This window comes from Buteo buteo, chromosome Z, assembly GCF_964188355.1.
Source record: "Buteo buteo chromosome Z, bButBut1.hap1.1, whole genome shotgun sequence".
Taxonomy (NCBI): Eukaryota; Metazoa; Chordata; class Aves; order Accipitriformes; family Accipitridae; genus Buteo; species Buteo buteo.
Window position 1 is genome coordinate 38223141 of NC_134204.1, and position 20046 is coordinate 38243186.

Sequence of the window (20046 nt, forward strand, 5' to 3'; positions counted from 1 at the left end):
GCAGTGCCAGGAAAGTGAACTGGATTTTAGTGTGGCTTTCTGTTAGAACGTGTCAAGCCTGTTTACCTTTCTCTTAATGACATCAAACACAGAAGATGGCTGAGCTATAAGATACACGCTAACGTTTGCAGTCCTGCATTTTAGGTTAATAAATACAAGCTCAGGGACTGTGTGCACTAGCAATGAATATCTGTGTCTGTTTCCAAGCACTGCAACTAATGCATAGCATGGGGGGAGAGAGACAGAGAGAATGTGCGTGCCTGCGTATGTGTGTGCATAAACTCTGTAGAGGATGCTTTTCATGGTCCTAAAAGTTGCTGAAATATGATGTTACCTTCAAAATTGTATTGGACATCTGGCAGTGAAGTATATAGTTTCTCTTAGCTAAGCCTCATTAGAAGCTCTGTAGAATGAGGTTAGGCTGCCTGGAATTTTAAATGGCTTGCCTAAATGCCAGTGTGTTCTTATCTTTTGCATATGTATCTGAAGATGCCAGTATTAATTTTCATGCATTAAATGTGAGTGAACGGAGCTTCTTTGTTTCTGTTTGCATAAATAGGCTCTTAAACTTATCAAACCAGTAAATAAATCTTAACGGCCTTTCTAAAACTTGGTACCATAGTAATTCCGAAATGTGATTAACATTGTTTTTCCCCCCTGATGAGTCCCTGGTGCTGGTTTTCTAACAGCTTGACTTCTTTTCAGGCACATATCCCATTTTATGCACAATATACCTTTCCCTTCACCACAAAGGCCAAGAATTCTGGTGCAGGTAAGTAAAACATTTGCTTCCATTTTTAGTTACAATAATGGCAAACCTTCTTTCTTGCTTTTGAAAGCCTGGTTTCTTCCTTTAGGCTTTTTACTCAGCTTTGAATACCCATCTGCTGGAAGGGAGAGAGGAGGAGATGGATGGGTTGGCCTTCTCTTTCATTGGTATAAACCTGGGGTAACTTAGCAAAGGAGACTATTTCAGACTTCAGGTGGTGTGGGTGGCAGCAGCTTCCTATTTGCGCTTTTGAAATTTCTGGCATATATTATCCTTTCATTTTATAGGCACCATTTGCATTACCTCAGTGGGGGGGTTGTTTGTTTTCTGTCTTTCTCTCACTTGTCCACCCACTACTATGGGTCAAAGGTTAGTCCCCTGAGGCACTGTCTCTTGTGCTTCTCTGTTTAATCACCTAGCAGCAGTCACATATTCAACACTGAGTCACAGACAATTTCCTGTAACTTCTGAGAATCGTTTCAGTGACTAATACAAGCTCTGTTGACCTAGGGAACACAAGTAGCAAAGATTGTCTCTGATTTGCGTCTCTTACATGACATTGTGACTCTGTCTGCCAGACAGTTTATGAGACTATGGATATACATTTATATTGGAATATTATAGTGTATTAACTTTGGAGTTGTCCATATCAATCACATACTACTTTATGTGTTTCAGCTTTCTGCCCATGATGCATTAATATTGTCTCAGCCAGTTTCTACACCATTGCCATTAAGGTATCATTATTAATGCTTTAAATGTATGCTACTTGAAAAATTCAGATGCAAATGGGAATGAGTCATAGAAGGAAACCAAACATTACTGCAACATTAGGTTTTATAAAGAGAAAACTCAATACACATTTATTATATTATACAGTTTTGTCTTTTTGACATAGACCTGTCCCTTGTGGAAGAATAATATCACTCATTATCCTGAAGTAAAGATGAATTATGAGATTATTGTAGGAACTCGAAAGAAAGAAGAAGCAGGCTGTGATGAAAAAAACTCCATGTATTTAAATATCTTGTATTTTCAGAACCTGTGTAGTATGCAAAACTTTTTTCTAATAGCATACATAGACTGTTGGGTTTTTTTCCATTTTCGGATCCAAGAGAGACATTTATGTCAAGCAGTTATGTGAAATCAGTCAATGCATGAGTGTGCAAACATTTCAGAAATTCAGAAGCATACCTAAAAATTTATATTTGTGCTTGAAAGTTGATGCAGTCTCTGTGGATACTGCCTGCATCTTCTGGGCTGGATGTCCATATGATTTTGAGATGGGGTTTTGTTTGGATGGCTTTGTTGATTTTGGGTTTGTTTTTAAGTTAAAAACCAAAATATTATTCTTTTTTTTTTTTTTTAATTTCTTCTCGCCCCTTAAACATTATAATGTAATATTCTGTATGGAGAAGAATCCCATGTTTAATCATATCTGTTACACAGCCTCTTAAGTGAAAAATTGCAGCCAGCCACCAAACTGCAAAGTAACATGGAAGCACTTTTCTAAGGACAGATTTTACACCCCTGTGCTCTTACAGATGTCGTTACAATTCCTAAATGTGTACAATCAAAACAAATGAAATGGAGTCTAAACTGTAGAAACTACATGCATGTTGATATCAGAATGATGGATTGATTTTGCTTGACTAGTATTAGAATTTGATACTGTGATTCTAAGATCAAATGGATACTCTAGTTCACAATTTTTGCCTGAGGTAATCCATCCTATGAAACTACTGGTGTTATATGTGCTTGGATTAGTTGTTAACCAGTTAGATCTGTTTTACTGTTATGAAGAAAAGATGCCAGTGCATATATGAGAGAGATTGCCATAAACAATGCAAACTCAGCAGTAGCATGATATAGCATATGTTTCTTTAGCAATAGAGTTTGAATTTAGGTTTCTTTGTGGCAGTACAAGTCTCATACTGAGGTGATAGCTATTAAATAGATAGGTAGATATTTGATGTGTGGTATTATTAGCAGCACTCAACTAGTTAATCGCAAACAGTTGTCGGAAGTTTGATAGCAGTGACTTTTTTTTTTTTTTTTTTTTTTTTTAAATAACATCCTGTAACATTCTTATTCTATTCCCCCTTCCCACCCACCCCTTAGTGGAGCAAACTTTAGCACTCTGCTCATGAATCTTGGACCGGAAAACTGTGCCACTCTGTTGCTCTTTGTATTACTAGAAGGCAAGATCCTCCTCCATTCTCTTAGACCAGCTGTGTTGACAGGAGTTGCTGAAGCTGTAGTAGCTGTAAGTACAAAGTGTTCTGTACAGCAGAGAGAGAAATCGGTTCAAACTCCACAATTGTTGCAAGGCTTTTTTAGGTTAAAATGATTGATGCACTAAATGATCATTTTTCCCAGCAATAACATTTAGTTAAAGTGCCCTAGCATGTCTTATATTATAACTATTAGAATAATCAACATTTTTGCATAGGTAACCAAGAGATGTGCCATAAGTAAGTAGTCAAACTTGAAGACTCTTTTCAGACAGTGTTACAATGCTTCTAGCAATTTCAATTTGCTGCATGTAACTTCTTAGGTTTTATTGTACAGTATCTGTTGTCTTGTTTTAATGCATTGATTTCATTTAATTTTTCCTTCAGATGATATTTCCATTTCAGTGGCAATGTCCATATATCCCTCTCTGTCCTTTGTCTCTGGCCACCGTACTCAGTGCACCTGTTCCATTTATTGTTGGAGTTGATTCACGATACTTTGATCTGTATGATCCACCACAGGATATTGTGTGCATTGACTTAGACACAAACATGGTGTACATGTAAGTTCTATGGAGTTTTTACATTTATCTGTAGATAGAGAGATTGCTGAAATGCTCGGGAGATGGTTCATTTCTTACTGTCCTCTCTTCTTTTCTCATTTCTGATGCTTCATAGCAAATTAAAACTTACTAAGTCAAGGGTCAACACTTGCCACTGCTTTTAAAAATGTGATGCAGATGTTACTATAAATTTAGTAACAATGGTAATGTGTTCTGGTTTATTTTTCTACTTAGAGTACTGCTGATTAGAGAAATGGGATAAAAGCTAGAAAAGAGGAAGAAAAATTGTTTGGTTTTTTTTAATGCCCCACCATTTCTTTCATTTTCACCTTGACCTGCCACTTTTGAATTTGGTTTGCCTGTGTTCAGTGACTATTGGTATGAACATGAGTTCTTCAGGACCCTTCATGACAGCATTTGATGCTGTCTTGCACTCAGGGCGCTTTATGTTTCTGTAATAAAGAAATTTTTCTGAAGTTACAAGAGCCAAATTTCTGGTGAGAACAGTCAAGCAAAATTTGGTGTCTTGACTACAGTCAATCTCAAATATTGTCACTTAATTACTACGTTTCTAATGCTTTTCTTAAAGTGTAGGTGTTGCATGAACAGTTTCTTCACACCTTGAGGAGACCCTAATTCAGAGTAACTCTTCTGTTTTTCTGTAATGTATCTAAATCAGAGTACAAATAACTGAATTGAAAATTCAGTTGTTTCAGGTGTTTAATTTAGTAACTTTATGAATAACCTTTCCATTTTAAATTAATTAGATCATAAATAGAAAGAGGCATCTAAGCTAGTTCAGGATGAGGCTGAACATCACTAAATAAAGTGGACATCTTTTCTCTGTGAAAATATAGTTTTACTTCATCTCATGTCACTTTTTAACTCTTGACTTTTGTTTTTACTAACTTCAGTTAGAATTAGTAATTTGATTTATGGGTCAGTTGAGTGCTTTCTTGATTTTCATTGTGTCAAAAGGACCCTTCCTCTACTGAAGCAATGTTTCCTTTACATTACTGAAATGCTTTGTTTTATTAGTAGCATCAAAGGAAATAGTAAACAATGGAGCAGACTGTGTTTATTTTTTGGGTTTTTTTCTCCCTCCCCTAGGTCCCCATTAAAAACACTGCAAAATGCATTTTCGTCACTGTATATCAAAGTATTATGCCACCAAAACAATAATTATAATAGGTGTTGTGAAAGAAGAATGTATTGAAGAAACTCAAGGAAGATAACTTGTTTATATGAAGATATTTGCAGTGAGAAATACCTGAATATTTTTGTTCATAAGTAGAATGGAAGTTGAAGACTGGGTTGCAGAAAAATGAAGGAGATAGAAACAGGGGATTTAGTAAGGTGATAAGGATGTCAAGATTCTGTTGGGATGACTGCTAGAAAGACGAAGTACCAACTTTACTCGGATTGGTTACTGAATGAAAAACCTACCAGTGGCTGACCTTTTATGAGGCACTCAACTGGAAGGATTTTTGCGCCTTCTCTTTTACTGTCTTACAAGTCCATTTCTCTTCCAATAGTCAACTGATCTTTTTTGCTGCCCATTTTACATGTATCTCATCTGTACCACTTATTTGACTATAACATTTGACTTAGGTAAATGTGAGGTGTTGGTACCTAAATTATAAAACTTTTTAAACCTGGAAATGAGGATATTTTTCAGTCTTGGAGATGTGTAGGTAAAATGAAATGAAGCCCTTTGTGTTGTGGTATTTTAGAATTCTGTATGATCTTCGTTATTAGTGAGTAAAGGTTGATATTCCATTTTATTTTATCCACATCTGTTTCTGCCTCTCTTTATTTCTGTGGCAGTGCTCTTTTTTAAAAGCATTTAACAGCACTGTTGCTTACTTTGACAGACTGTGTACTAGAAGCATAACATTTGAAAAATTCAGTATTTTCTAATATATCAGTCTGTCTGTCTAGTGTCTTTTTAGAGCAAGTTTGCTGCTATCTTCCTTATGATAGACTGGAGATTTATTTACTGCCAAAAAATACTGAAGGCCTTTTATTCATTCAGCAGCTTCCTTAATGCCTTTTTTTGGATGTTTTCAACTATCTCTGTGAAAGTAACACTGAAAGCTGGTTAAGGAAAGTAGCCTTTTTAGGGCAAAGATTTGAGAGTTTGTTTTATTTTTATAGCAACATTTTTTTCCTTGCATTTTTGGAACAGTACTGCTTATATTGTTTATAGGCATGCCATTATGGTGGGGAAAAAAATGGGCAAAGGCATACATATGAGTGCATCTTTTCTTTAACTCCTGAAACTTTGGCTTCCTTTCTAAGATAGTTCTGTGTCGGTGCCAGTTAGGCAAATAATAACTGAACAAACATTTCACTGTGATGCAAAGTGCAAAACAGGCATTGACAGCATCAACTCGGATAGTAATAACTGATTAGATCTTTTGGCCACAAGGTTTGCTGTACTCTCTGTTATGGCAATTGTCCCCCACCTTCTGCCTTCCAGAAAGAGGCATAGGAGTTCTCAGGATTTACTCCCTACTCTCTCTCTTTATATCTAACTGCTTAAACAAGGTCTGGCATTGTACCCATTGTCCTTCTAACAAAGATGAACATCCCTTTAGGCCAATTTACCCCATTGCTTAATCAGCCACGTAATTTCCAAACTGTGAACTGAACTGCCGATCTTCCTAGTCCCTGCTAGCCTGTGGTTGAAGCTGGAACTGTGTTGCCATAGACATGTTACAGTGTACCAAATGACCATAAAGCTAACAGACTGGTCTTCCAACATTTTGCTGGAACAAGTTCATGTTGTATTCTGAACTGCCTTTATTTGTATCCGTAGCAGTATGGCAGGTTTCAGGTAGTGTAGGCTTTGCATAGTAATCACATACAGATTAGTGTGCTTAAATTATATTAGCAAGACTGATAAAATTCTGAAAGGGACATCAGCTAAGTGAAACTTCAACTGAAAGTGAAACTTCAACTAAAAAGTCTAAATCAAATCTTAATGCAGATCCTTCTTACAGACTGGAGAAAATTCTACTTGTAACTGAAGAAAAGAAATTCTGAGTTATGTCACTCCCATTTTTTTATTTCGACAAATATGGACAGTAACAAGATTTCTTTCTATTCAAAACAATTTCTTTTTTTTAGTTACTACATTCTGAAAATGAAGCAACTTAGGGCTGTGGAAGCTATTCTTTTTTATATGGTCTGTATTTTATATATCCTTTTTTCTCTCCCCTGTGTTTTAGATCAGATGATAAGAAGAGCACCAACTGGAAGCAGTTTCCTAAGAAGCCTTGTAAAAGTTTGCTCAGCACCTTAAAGAAACTGCACCCACAGCTGGCAGCAGGTGAAATATATAAAATAAAATGGGAAGGGGTAAGAACAAAAACTGCCTAAAGCAGGGAAAGTAAATATTCAAAGAAAACTACTTTTCTGATACACACCTAAGAGTCTTAAATTATAGTTAGTATATAAATGTAAGGACTTAATTCTATCATATGTAGTGTGAATTATTTTTTTAGACTTTTATTTTCTTTGGTGTGACTTTTTCTCAAAATTTAGGCTTTTTTTTAGTGTTTACTCATGATTAAATTATATTTAAACAAAGATTCAGCTAAAACACGTTTGGATCTCAACCTAGAACAATATTCACAGTTCTGATCAAAAATAATAGAGGAAACGGGGATATGAGTAAAATAATGTTGAATATCTTAGCTATTGTGCCGATACTGCGGAATATTTCAGATAATTACTATTCTACAAAAATAATCAACTAACTATATTTTGACAAAGTATTTTGTCAAAAGAAAAAGAAAAACTGACCATCTTCAGCCTAATGACTTAGGTAAGAGCAAAGTTGTAGCTGACCTAACAGTTCTCAGGTATTGCTTCTTTCTGACTGTAGACAGGGTCTTTCAGGTAAGCTGTTTCAGAGTTTGTTAGGTTGCATCATTATGGAGAAGGAGACAATGATAGCCTCATAGGTATACAAGATACATAAAATTTGTAAGTTACCAAAACAGAAAAGTGCATTAATTAACAGGTAGATTTTCTTGCCTCAATTTTCTATAATTTGTTTGCAGATAGTCTTTACTTCATATGCTAGAAATCTTCAACTTTTCTTTTGGTTTTATCAGCAGGGAATGTCATGCAGTCTACCTGGTACAGAACTACTGCCTAGTTTTAACTTGACCAGAACTAGTGATCTTTGATAGATACATAGTTTTTCTATTTTGGCAATACTGTAATAGATATGTTATTTATTTATATTTATATAGAAATATTTATATTACAATAATTGATATTTTTGTTATAATGAAAACTGTGGAACTATAATTTCCAGCAGTACCTGCTACTGTTTTTTCAAGAGTGCAAGAGTAAACTCTGAATGTCATCTACTTGTTTCTACCCTTTGGTGTATTAAAATGTTAGAATTTTTATTAGAAAAGTAGTTTTAGGCCCTTTCTTTCTAGATGTACAATCTTCAGAACAGGGAAAACATGCTCCTTTGTGTTGATATATTACTGAAAGACTACATTCAGTTGGGTATGTGGTAACATTAACTCAACTGAGATCCTCCTCATTAGTTCATGTCCCAGAGGACTGGATGAGTTAGAAAAACACATAATCAACTCCTGAGGTAACCTGTCTTTTATATGGGCCACATCAATTGGAAAACAATCATAGGATTTCTAGCGTTTGTCACTTCTGAATATGGGCAAGTAGAAAAAAGAAAAATCCATCATCAGCATCTTGCAAAAGTTACTTGTTTGAATGCACTGACTTTTAATATAGGATTGTATATGTTGCTCATTGCTAGTTCACAGGAAAACTCAAGAAGGCTCTGCAGTGGAGATGACTCCTATTGAGGCAGATTTTTCCTGGCAGAAGAAGATGATAGAACTTGAGATGGAGATCCAGGAAGCTTTTCTCCGTTTCATGGCATCTATTTTAAAGGGTTACAGAACATTCCTCAAGCCAATCACGCAAGCACCTTCAAATAAAGCAACTGCTGCTGATTCCTTGTTTGATCATCAAGGTGAGGGTGAGGCAAACCAGCTGCTGATAGCATTGGCAGTGTTACAACTTTAGAGTTGAGGAGTTGCTTAACTTTAAAAAGTCAAAGTTCCCTTTGGTTTTACAATTCTTGGCAATATTTAAAATTGCAATTGTATGAAGTTAAACTATTCAAAGTTGATTAGAACACTGATATATGCACTAAGAACTGCAATTTTGCAATGGCTCTGGTATTAGAAAGGCTGTCTTTCAGTAGCATGATGTAGTCTCTGCATGGTGTATTCCATAAGGGCAGCTCTTGGGAATGAAAGAATATTTCTCAATTTGTACAGAGCAAAAATGCCAGAAGCCCAGTAATGAAGAACAAAGTAATGTTCTTGATATAAATGGGAAGATAATAGAGAACAGGGCAGAGATTAGAAACATAACAAGACAATAGTCAGCAAAGGTCATTTTGTTTTCCTCATGTTATCACCTTAACTTTTCAGATCTGTTCATGGGCTGAATGCTAGATAAAATGTCACAGGTATTTTGTTTTATATGTGGTGGTGATGTTTTGGGTTTTTTTTTTTTGGTTGGGGTTGGGTTTTTTTAGTCACTGGCAGAGAGATTTGATTAGAGATTTTTTAGTCAAAGGTTTGGAAAGTCTTAAATATTTTCAGGCCCATCACCTCTTAGGATAACAAACGTATTTTTTACTTTTGTATTGTTTTAACTGTTAGATATTTCTGCTTTTATATGAGGTCATCATCTTTTTCTTGCACAAAAAGTCAACAAACACAGTGAGTGGATTACATAGGGATGATTGCTTGCCAAGCATTGTTAACTATGGTGAAAAATAATTATTTTAAAAAAAGCTGTCATTTTAATCTTCCAAATGCAAGTAGTGATAAATAGTTGTTTTTTCATTGATGAAGCCAATACTTTATGTAATAGCACTTTAAATATTTTGACACTTCATGTGTTAACTTCTTATGGAAATCATAACTGGTATTTAGTTGTGTGTTCCTTTTTATAACCAGGATTTTTAAAAAGCAGAGACCGTGCCTATACAAAGTTCTACACACATCTCACCAAAACGCAGATATTCAGCCGCTTTATTGAAGAGTGCAGTTTTGTGAGTGACAAGGATACTGGCTTGGCATTTTTTGATGACTGCATAGAAAAGGTGAAAAATATGTAGCAGTACTATTATATTATATGCTTCTGTTCATTTTGTGTTATTGTCCTGGTTTTTAGTTTAAAGGTAGGTACTCTCTGCAGCAAGTGTTTTGAGGGTTTGGCATTCTTGGTGGTTATTTCTGAGTCATTTTCTTCCTTCATCTTCTTGCATGGTCATCATTGTCTGTGTTGATGGAGGAAACTTTTATTAAAGCCTTGTAGGATGTCAAGCTATAAGATAATGTGAGAAATAACAGTAGCTGACACTTTAGCACAATGCCATCCATGTCTTCCCTTTAAATGTTAATCACCATCCCTCTAATGTGGAATTACCTACCAGTGCTCATCGGCATTGTTGCTCTTTTTCACACAATTTAAACTTAAAACACAAAAACATGCCTAGTGCTCCACTTGTGGTCAGATCTCATTTATGTAGATAAGATCCCCTTTCATTGCATGTATTTTATATGAGAAAGATTGCTGTAACCCCTTCTTGTTTTTTGAAGCAAAGTCTCTTCAGCATGGTTCTAGTCTAGATGGGTTATTGAGCTTATAGCTTCATCTGTAAAATGCCAAGTTCACAGTATAAAAACTAGGAGCTAAAGAATTATATGGGGGTTTTTTGAGGTGTATATATATGATTTGTTCTGGACAGAACCTTCATTTTCATACCAAGTTCTTATAGATTGAGTCTTTGATTCAGTATTGATTCCAATCAAATTAACACTTGTAAACAGACCACAAAATAAGTGTTTAAAAGTTTTTTTGCCATTATTTTTCCTTCTGCTGAGGATGGGGGGTATGCATCTACAGTATGCATCTAGAGTATTCTTTGTTTAATATTGTTAATTTGATATTATTGCAGGTTATTAATGTGTTGCATACTTAAATTGTCAGAATTTTGCAGAAAATATGTGCAAAACAGCAATTTCTTTCAATTAAACTAAATGAAAGCACTTTCCTTTGATAGATTTAGGATTTTGTATTTAGTAGCTAATGTCAACAGGTTGAAAGCATGCCGATTACTGCATTTTCTTACTTTCAGCAAAGGAAGTATTTGAAGAAAAGATTAATTGCTTCTACAGTAGTATGAAAATTTAGTGTTTGCTATTAAATATTACAGTAAATGACACAGCTTTAATAGAATTATTTAGGAATTTTTTTTTAGTTGAGAAGGAACTAATTTTTTTTTTCTCTTTTCCCAGCTTTTTCCAGATAAAGGAACAGAAAAAGGAGAAAAGGTACATTGTCCATCAAAATGTTTAGGGATATCTGATCCTGAAATAAAAATGGAAAGACAAGTCTGTGGGCCTGATATTTGAGTAATTAGAACAAAGTTAATTTATTTTATATATTATATATATAATCAAATGCAGTACATAGTAAGTATATTTTTACATATACTAAAATAATTAATGTTAAAAAGGACATTTTATCCCAAAGCCAAACTCTGTACTTAGAGTAAAAACTCTGTTTTCAGGTTGATGTAGATTCTGTTGAAGATGCACGGTTGATTGAGCTTGATGAGTCACAAAAAAGTGAACACACAGTGTTCATAATGCCACCAGAACCTCCCGCTGATGACGGACAGGAGCGAGTGCCAAAATACAGGTACAAGTTAAACAGCCACATGTAATGAAACTAGAATGCTTATGATGTTAAGCAGGGCAGATGTTCCATCTTGGTGCAAGACTTGCCTTAATATAATGTTCAGAAGAATCTTTATAAAGATATGAACTGCCTGGATTCTGGTAAGTTTCTGAAGCTCTAGAAGTCAGTGGTTTTTGTGTGTGTATGTTTGAGGGCTTGAGGATTTTGGTTTCAATTTTTCAGTAACTTCTTGCCAACTTTATAGTAATACTTTTTTCTTCATGTATTCAGTTTCTTTCTTCCTGTTTGAGCCACTTATGTGTATTTTGTTTCATAGTGGGAATGACAGGGGGTGGGTAATGGATCTGCCCAGTACTATTGATCTGCAGCTGATGAACCAAAAGAACAAAATACCCACTCCACTTTTCAGACTTCTTTCATTCAGTGTTTTTCAACCCTGTGCAGGAAGAGTGGAGTTTCAGACACTCTGGGTATGACTTTTTTCTTCCTGTCTCTCTTGGAGGTCACAAAGGTTCTGTTTCCAACTGTTGTCCTTGTTAATTATCATCTGTGCTTCCCTGACCTTCATGACATGGATGGCAGTCTGGTTCTTGTTTCCATTGTCTATGGAGATTTAATGTCCAAGGCATCTTCTTGTGATACCTGTGTGAATAGGACTAAAAGGATCTCGCTATCTTCTTTCCTTTTTTTTAATTTTTTTTCCCCCCTGGTTCTTTATTCTCCTGTTTGTCAGTTCCTTGCACGCAAGTTGTCTTTGTATGGCTTTCCTGCTATGAGCAGGTATGTGAAATCTTTTATTTTCTGTTTTTTTTAATCATCTATATAGCTATAAAAACTTCCCACGACTAGATTTCAAGCTCTTTGACAGGCCACAGGAGCTTAAGCTCTCCTTCAGCAGACACCCAGCTGGAAGCAGCATTTCAAATAGTCCAGCACTCATGGCAAAGAGGACAAAACAGGTCAGATGAGTCTTACATAATCACTATGTGAACACTGAAAGATATGAAGTTTTTTGGTAAAATTGCCACTATCTATTTATTCTGTAAGTTAATGTTGTTAGAGGTTCAGTCTTTGTAACTACTGAGATCAACACTTGCAAAAGAAAGTAGGCAACAAATAAATTAGCACCTGAGATTACAGTTTACTGGCAAACCCATTTTTAAGCTTTAGAGTGTAATATAGAACAAAAGGAAATTAAAATTAATACTTGAATGGGGGAGAAAAAACAAGAGGATTAATTGTGATGCTAGTTTTTGCTTGCAGAGAGCCTTAATAAGAGAGTGGTAAGAAGGGAGCTTCAGCTGAATGTTGTCTGTTATTATTAAATGCTTACTTTTAAGAAGCCTGTATCTGAGTTAGTAATGGCTTCTAGATTCAGGATGTTACATCTTTTTTCTGCTTTTTTGTTTTGTTTCACCCTTACAGGAGATAAAAACAGCTCATAAATTAGCCAAGAAGTATTATGTAAGCCCCCCACAATGGGCTAAGTGTCTCTTCAGTCATAGTTACAGCCTATGGTTTATTTGTCTGCCAGCCTACATCAGAGTTGCACATCCCAAGGTCAAAGCACTGCAACAGGCATACGATGTTCTAATTAAAATGAGGAAAACTGATGTGGAACCACTAGATGAGGCAAGTGAGAATAAAAAAACATTACCATGAACATGGAATAGAAGACAAGGTCCAAATATAGTGTGTTTCACCGCCACCACCAGGTTAAGCATACTTACAGTTTCACCTGTTTTGAAGCCACCTTGACATGATCTTAAAGAAGTCTGCTTAGCTAGGGCAACTGGAAATTAATTTCCTTTTTTGTCACCAGTGTAGTGTCAGCTGGGTCAAGTACTACAACTTAGTGTTGCTAGACTTCTCCCAGACTTCTTCAAGCAGGAAGTTCTTGAATATCCCTATTTTTCAAATGCACTTTGAATTAGTGCTTTGCAGTTACTGAACAGAAGGAATAATGGGTTTGTGTGCAGCATGCCATTCTTCCAGTAGTATCCACAGGCACACAGCAGCAAGTTATCCTGCTTTTTGTGTGGGCGTTTCCTTCCCTTGTTTATTTCGCAAACAGAAGAGCCAAGTGGAAAAAAATTCAGCGTTCTCAACAATGTGACTGCTGATGTTATTTCAGCTCGTGTGATTTCCTGTTTAATTTTTGCTCCCTCTTCTGGCTGTTGAGTGTTAGGAGCTGAATAGCTGCTCTTACATGGCCTCCCTTTTACATGTGTAAAAGTTGAAAATCGGGGAAGAGCTGAAGCTGTTTCAAAATCCTTGTCATCAGTCCATTTATGCATTTCTGTATCTTGTCAGGTCTGCTACAGAGTTGTAATGCAGCTCTGTGGACTGTGGGGTCAGCCTGTTCAGGCCGTGCGAGTCCTCTTTGAAATGAAAAATGCTGGAATACAGCCAAATGCCATCACCTATGGTTATTACAATAAGGTAAGAGAAGTGTTGACAAGGGATACTGGACCAATGTCTGTCTTGCTGTTGTCACTCCTGTTGTCCTGTAGCATGTTTTGAAGATTGTTTCTTCCAGCTCTTCACTTGGATTTGCTGATTCTGTTGGGCAAGCAATCATTTTGGACATGCTTATGGTTCACTGGATCTACGCTGTATGGTTGTACACTGTTAAGTGTACGTTCCTGTGCTGTTTGGCTAACCAAAAATTCTGTTGAAATACACATTTATAGTGTTTCCGTTTCCAGGTTTTGGAACCTGTCTAGTGGGGAAGAGTGGCTGGAAAGCTGCCTGGCAGAGAAAGACCTGGGTGTGCTGCTTGACAGCTGGCTGAATATGAGCCAGCAGTGTGCCCAGGTGGCCAAGAAGGCCAACAGCATCCTGGCTTGTATGAGAAACAGTGTGGCCAGCAGGAGCAGGGAGGTGATTGTTCCCCTGTACTCGGCACTGGTGAGGCCGCACCTCAAGTGCTGTGTTCAGTTTTGGGCCCCTCACTACAGGAAAGACATTTTGGTGCTGCAGCGTGTTCAGAGGAGGGCAACCAAGTTGGTGAGGGGCCTGGAGTACAAGTCTTATGAGGAGCGGCTGAGGGAACTGGGGTTGTTTAGTCTAGAGAAGAGGAGGCTGAGGGGAGACCTTATTGCTCTCTACAACTGCCTGAAAGGAGGCTGTAGTGAGGTGGGTGCTGGTCTCTTCTGTCAGGTGGCTGGAGATGGGACAAGAGGAAATGGCCTCAAGTTGAGGCAAGGGAGATTTAGGTTAGGTTTTAGGAAAAATTTTTTTACTGAGGTGGTTGTCAAACATTGGAATGGGCTGCCTAGGGAAGTGGTTGAGTCACCATCCCTGGAGATATTAAAAAAGCGAGTGGACAGAGTACTTCAGGACATGGTTTAGTGGGCATGGTTAATGGTTGGACTCGATGATCTTGAAGGTCTTTTCCAACCTAAATGATTCTATTATTCTATGATTCTAGTGCTTCCATGTCAAAACTGTCTGTTCCTAGGTGTATCCTTTAAGGTAGCAGGATTCTTCGGATGGGTGAAGACTGGAATTAGGCTAGTTGAAATAGCCGCCCCCTCTTTTCCTTGCTTCCAAGTTCCTGTATTATGTTGATGAAACTTCTTAGTAAAGTAAACTATGTAATGTAATAGGAAAAGAGGTGCTACTATGGTCTTTTGTTGCTACTGAAGTATATAAATAAGAATAAAACCCACCTTGTTTACTTAAAGAAATCTTGATCCAGTGTTTGTTGTTACTCAGCTATTGTATCCAGAACTGTGGGATAAAAGGGAACAGCTCATAAAAACTCAAATATTTGTCCTTCTTCCCATGGTTGACAGGAAATGCCTTTTTTTGAGTATGGAAGCAAAAGCTCCTCACTGTTCTGTGTTTCTTTGTGTAACTTTCTTACTGTTTTTATTATTGCAATATCTCTTTCTGTAGGCAGTATTAGAGTCTCCTTGGCCTAGCAGTAACCGCAGTGGCATATTCCTGTGGACAAAGGTACGAAATGTAGTTCGTGGCACAGCACAATTTAGGCAGTGCTTAAAGAAATCGACGCAGAGCCTACAAGTACCTGTGATATCAGGTAATAAGTTAGTTGAAATGGATTTATTTCTGCTGAAGAAGAGCATGACATGCTTTCTGAGGGATTGCAGCTAACATTGTGGCTTTTACAAGTGGAAAATCTTTCCTTAAGTGTATAAAAATTGATAATTGCCAACTTGATGCTTGAAACAGTCTTAGAATGTCTTTCGCACGCTGAAGAATTAATTGTCTGAATTCTCTTGCTAGAATTTCGTATCCTTATTTTATATGTGCAAGCAAAAGTATTTACTGTTGTCTGAAGATATTACATTTGATTAAAAACCTGAAAAGTTAAATCCTCTCTTACTAACCAGCTCTTGTTCATGTCTTTAGCTCTGCGGAGTACCACGGGTGGAAGTGATGGGGACATGGTGAGCCATGGTAGCGTGGATAGTTCTAATGATGCTAACAGTGGGGAGCACACTGTCTTCGTCAGTGACTTAGTCAGGCTTGATTCCATTGATAATCACTCTAGCACAGGTACTAGATTCTGCTGGGTTTCACTACTAACAGTCCCCCAAAAGGCTAAATTTTCTAGTCTCCTGTTGATTTCTCCTTCACAACCACCACCTTCCCCTCTTGAGGCTGTAGAGAATGAAGCATGGAGTTAAACTACATAAAGACAAAGAAATACACTGTTGTTGAATATTACTCCTTCACCGCCGATCATGCTACTTCTTTAGTTTAGAGTGAACCGTAGCAGAAGTACTGTTATGTTAAAATAAATGTCTTGCTGTGGTCTCATGAACCTTGCTTTTTGTGCTAATCTTCAGAAAGGTATGACAGCTCTGACATATGAGTTTGTTCAATTTTTGCATATTGTAATTTTTTATAGAAATGACTGTGAGTAAAACCTTTCTCTGCATTAAAGGAAAGGAGTGAAAGTTGCTGAGATGATTAGAAGTTAACACTTTAGAATGTTGCTCCTTGATGGTAATCCGGAAAGGCCTAATCAGCATTCCTGGAATTAATATGTTATGTTTGGTTATAGTAAACTATGCTTTTAAAGGCCCTATTGAAGCTTCTTCATAGTAGTTTCTACACTTGGAAATAAATATAGACATTATCAGAACCTTGTTGTAGCCTTTATGAGACATGCTGGGAATGGAAAGACAGATGAAAAGCTGGAGAAAAACTCTGCTTTAAACTCGGTGTGCACTCTTCCAGACAAACTGGAGTAAAAAGAGTGCACAGAAGTTAATCACTTGAGATGGCAAGACAAAATTCATGGCTCTTCATATCTGCTATAGTACTGATTACATCCTACCTTTGCACAGTCTCAACTAAACTTCATTTCTGTGTGTACTTTAAAACTTAATGTACAGATGGTTCTTGCACACTCTTCATGTTTTTAATGTCTTGAGGCCTTCTGTAAAGAGAACTTTGAGTCTGATTCCTTTGCTTCATCTGATATGCCTGCCTAGATTACTGAACTTCCCTTCTCTCTGCTCTTTGTTGCTCTGCTTTTTGCTCTTTGCTGTCTCTTGGGTGCCGCATTTGTCCTTGGCTATCATGGTGTGGGGTGCAGACTTATATGGTGTGAAGCCTTGGATGCACGTGTGCATTATTTCTACCCTTGAATGTTACTTCTGCAGGTAATTCACCCGTTTATTGATAGGGTGTTTTCACTTCTGTGCAAAGCAGGGATACTAACATTGTTGAAATGATGATAGGGAGAAAATAAGGACTGAAGAATGTCAGAACTTACTTTTCTGTATAAAAGGTTTTTCATATAGTAGGCAAATGTAATAATTGATGGCTGCTCAAACTTCTAAATTTAAACCTTTTTTACATGTTTCCTCTTTGCTGGTAAAATAAACAGCAGTCATATGTATATGACATTGTAGATAAATTATGTCTGTCACTCAAGTTTTATGGAGCTTCCTAAAACCTTTCACACTCAGTAACTTACTTACACTTTGATCTTTTTAAATACTGTCATGTATTCTAACAGGTACTCTGAGGCATATAAATAATCCTGTTTAACATGTCACTGTGTGATGTGTCCCATATAGTATTTTTGTACTTTTGCATATGCAGCAGCACTTCAGGTAAAAATAACAAAGAAAAGAGTGTCTTTCTGGATTGTTTCCTATAGCAGACTTTTTGGACTACTATAAACTGTTTAGTTTGGGTTTTGGTTTGGGTTTGTTTTTTGTTTTTTTTTAAGAATGAGTTACAGCTGTCAAGTTTAACTGGTATCGTGGAGGAACAAGACTCTTTAAAAATGTCCAGATTTTTACTTTTTTTTCTATTAAATTTTATACTATGCACTATAGCACGAAGATGTAGCACAGTTTACGGTACAGTTCTTTTCAGGGATGTGTTCATTGTTAGAAGCTTGCTCAGTTACTGTTGCACTTGTCTAAATTTCTTTTGTAGATGCATTTGAGAATTTAACTTGCCCAGCAATGAAACATTTCATGCTAACGAGAAGGGAAAGGAATGAAAGGAGATAGATTGCGTTAAAAGTAGTTAATCACTGTAGTGTTCCTTGGGGAATAATTTGTATTTAATATAATAATTAGAAAAGTAAATTTGGATTGTACAGCCTAATTGTCTCACCAAGTAGATCTGTGCACAGATTAGGCATTTTTTTGATCTTACTATAAACTTCACAAACAAAATGTGAAACAAATTAATTTCAGTTCTTTTATTTTCTTATTGAAAAATTAATTTAGGAAAGAAAACCAAATCTGAGGCATGTGTTTATATTCCTTTGAACAGGTGGTCAGTCAGACCAGGGCTACGGGTCAAAGGATGAACTTTTAAGAGATGATGGAGATAGTCTTCATGCAACTGAAACACAAGTAGAGAAAGATATTTCTTCTAAAGCTGAAGACCTAATAGGAGGTTAAGTATGCGTGTTTACATCGATGAAGGCTTTTTGTAATAAATCTGCTTCATGCATTAGACTACTACAAATAACTTGATGTATTGAACTCATAATGTTGCCAAGGTCAAAATATGAGTGTGTGAAATCTGGTGGACTACTTCTGTGCCCTAGATAATAGCAGTGGAATATGTATGGGTAGAAATAGCCCTTTATTAGACTAATTAATATAGATGGAAAAATTGGACAAGTGCTGTGGCACACAGTATTTTGTATTCCATTCCTCTAATTTGTTTATTTGAAAACGTGGCCATTTTTTTAGCTGTACCAGTTGACCTAATAAAAGGCACTACTTTTTCCTACAAACTCTTCCCAGCTGTAGAAAATGTGGTCATCTCCTGTATTCTGTCCAGATTTTGCCCTTAGTTTCTCTGTATTTTGTCCTTCTCACTACTGAATCTGTTTCATGTCTGTGTTACTAGATCCTTAATGGGAGTTAGGACTTCTAAAACTGTCATTAGACAAATAGCCCTGCATGAAAATCTTAGAACTGCTGTTCCTGCTTTACTTTTGTTAGTTGAAAAAATAGCAAGGGAAGAAGTTGGCATATGCTCTAAACTTGTGAACGGCTAAGTGCTCTGCATAATACTGTCTACTGTCATCTGTCTAGATATTATTTCCAGGAAATGCTCAGTACCTAGTAAGGACTGATCCTTTAGGTTGTAATTACCTAAGGGAACAGTATTTGAGTTTATATTTTCCATAACAGTGTAAATGAAATTATTTAATTAAATTAACTCAAGTTCTCATTCTTTTTCTTGTAGAGGTTTGTACTGAGAAATCTGATGAAAAGCAACAGCTGAATATAGAAACACATAGTCCAACAGACCCACCTTCTTGGGGTAACAGCATTGTTAAAGTTCCATCTGGCATTTTTGATAGCAGTGGAAGGAAAAGCAGTGGTGGTGAGTCATTGGGTGAAGCAGAGCTTGCTGAAGTCCTGATCTTATTGTGCTGTAGTGTTTTGCAATCTTTTTCATGCTTTGAAAAGAAACAAAACTTCTATTTGAGGTGCAAATAATCTCACACATTTGCTTTCTACCATTATCCTTTGAAGATGGCTTAGAAGCAACCTGTGGATTCTAAGGTTGACAGTCAGTGTTGATTAGATTGAAATGAAGATTTTCCCTTTCCCGCACTGAGACTCTTTCAGTAATGTATTAGAAACTCAAGAAAATTAGGGTCTCTAGTCTTGATTTTGTCACCTAAACCCTGCTGACCTTGGACAAGTCTCTATTCCTGTGGCTTACATTGCCAATGTATAACCTGGGAACAATGCATGTTGTCTTTGTGCCATACAAAATTTGTTTACATATCTGGAGCTTGAGGAAGACTTATGGATATATAAAAGCCAAATCTTGGGGCTTACTGGTTTTTCTGCCTTTGTGCCTGTCCTTGGCTGTCCTCTGTTGGGATCCTAATATAGTAGAATTCTCATACTTATGGAGGTTTTTGCCTCGCTAACAAAGCTTTCTAGGCAATAAATATTCCCAATTCCCCCAAGGAATGGGAATATTTGTAAGATTAGTTTATATCTTCCACATGCTAAATTTAATCAGCTTTCTCTAAATATGACTGTGTCATAAACAAAGTAATGCTTCTGTGTTGTTCAGGCACACATGGTAGGTTTTTTTCAGAACCAGAAAGAATTACGGAGTTTGATGTATAGATCTGTGAATATAGCTCTGGAAAAAAAAATAGAGCAATCTTTACTTATAATTCTACTTTCCTTTAGTTCATGGATGTAGTACCTACTCTCTCCTA

The 20046-nt window shown here is 36.6% G+C and overlaps 1 protein-coding gene across 7 annotated transcripts in view; it reads left to right on the forward strand.

Moving 5' to 3' along the window:
* Positions 1-20046, forward strand: part of DENND4C (DENN domain containing 4C) — a 79052-nt gene that overhangs the window by 37356 nt on the left and 21650 nt on the right. For 3 of the 7 annotated variants that reach the window (XR_012649019.1, XM_075020764.1, XM_075020765.1), the window contains exons 7-22: positions 706-772; positions 1448-1506; positions 2891-3035; positions 3391-3566; positions 6800-6900; positions 8374-8592; positions 9593-9738; positions 10937-10972; positions 11212-11342; positions 12169-12301; positions 12768-12974; positions 13656-13784; positions 15246-15390; positions 15723-15869; positions 18117-18242; positions 19047-19187. Coding sequence is in view for 5 of the 7 variants with exons in the window: in XM_075020764.1 (XP_074876865.1) it covers positions 706-772; positions 1448-1506; positions 2891-3035; positions 3391-3566; positions 6800-6900; positions 8374-8592; positions 9593-9738; positions 10937-10972; positions 11212-11342; positions 12169-12301; positions 12768-12974; positions 13656-13784; positions 15246-15390; positions 15723-15869; positions 18117-18242; positions 19047-19187 (2108 nt within the window). In the remaining 2 variants the exon portion in view is untranslated. Of the gene's footprint in view, positions 1-705; positions 773-857; positions 937-1447; positions 1507-2890; positions 3036-3390; positions 3567-6799; positions 6901-8373; positions 8593-9592; positions 9739-10936; positions 10973-11211; positions 11343-12168; positions 12302-12767; positions 12975-13655; positions 13785-15245; positions 15391-15722; positions 15870-18116; positions 18243-19046; positions 19188-20046 lie in introns of those variants that run through there. The other 4 variants (XR_012649020.1, XM_075020766.1, XM_075020767.1 and 1 more) reach the window with 2 other exon arrangements.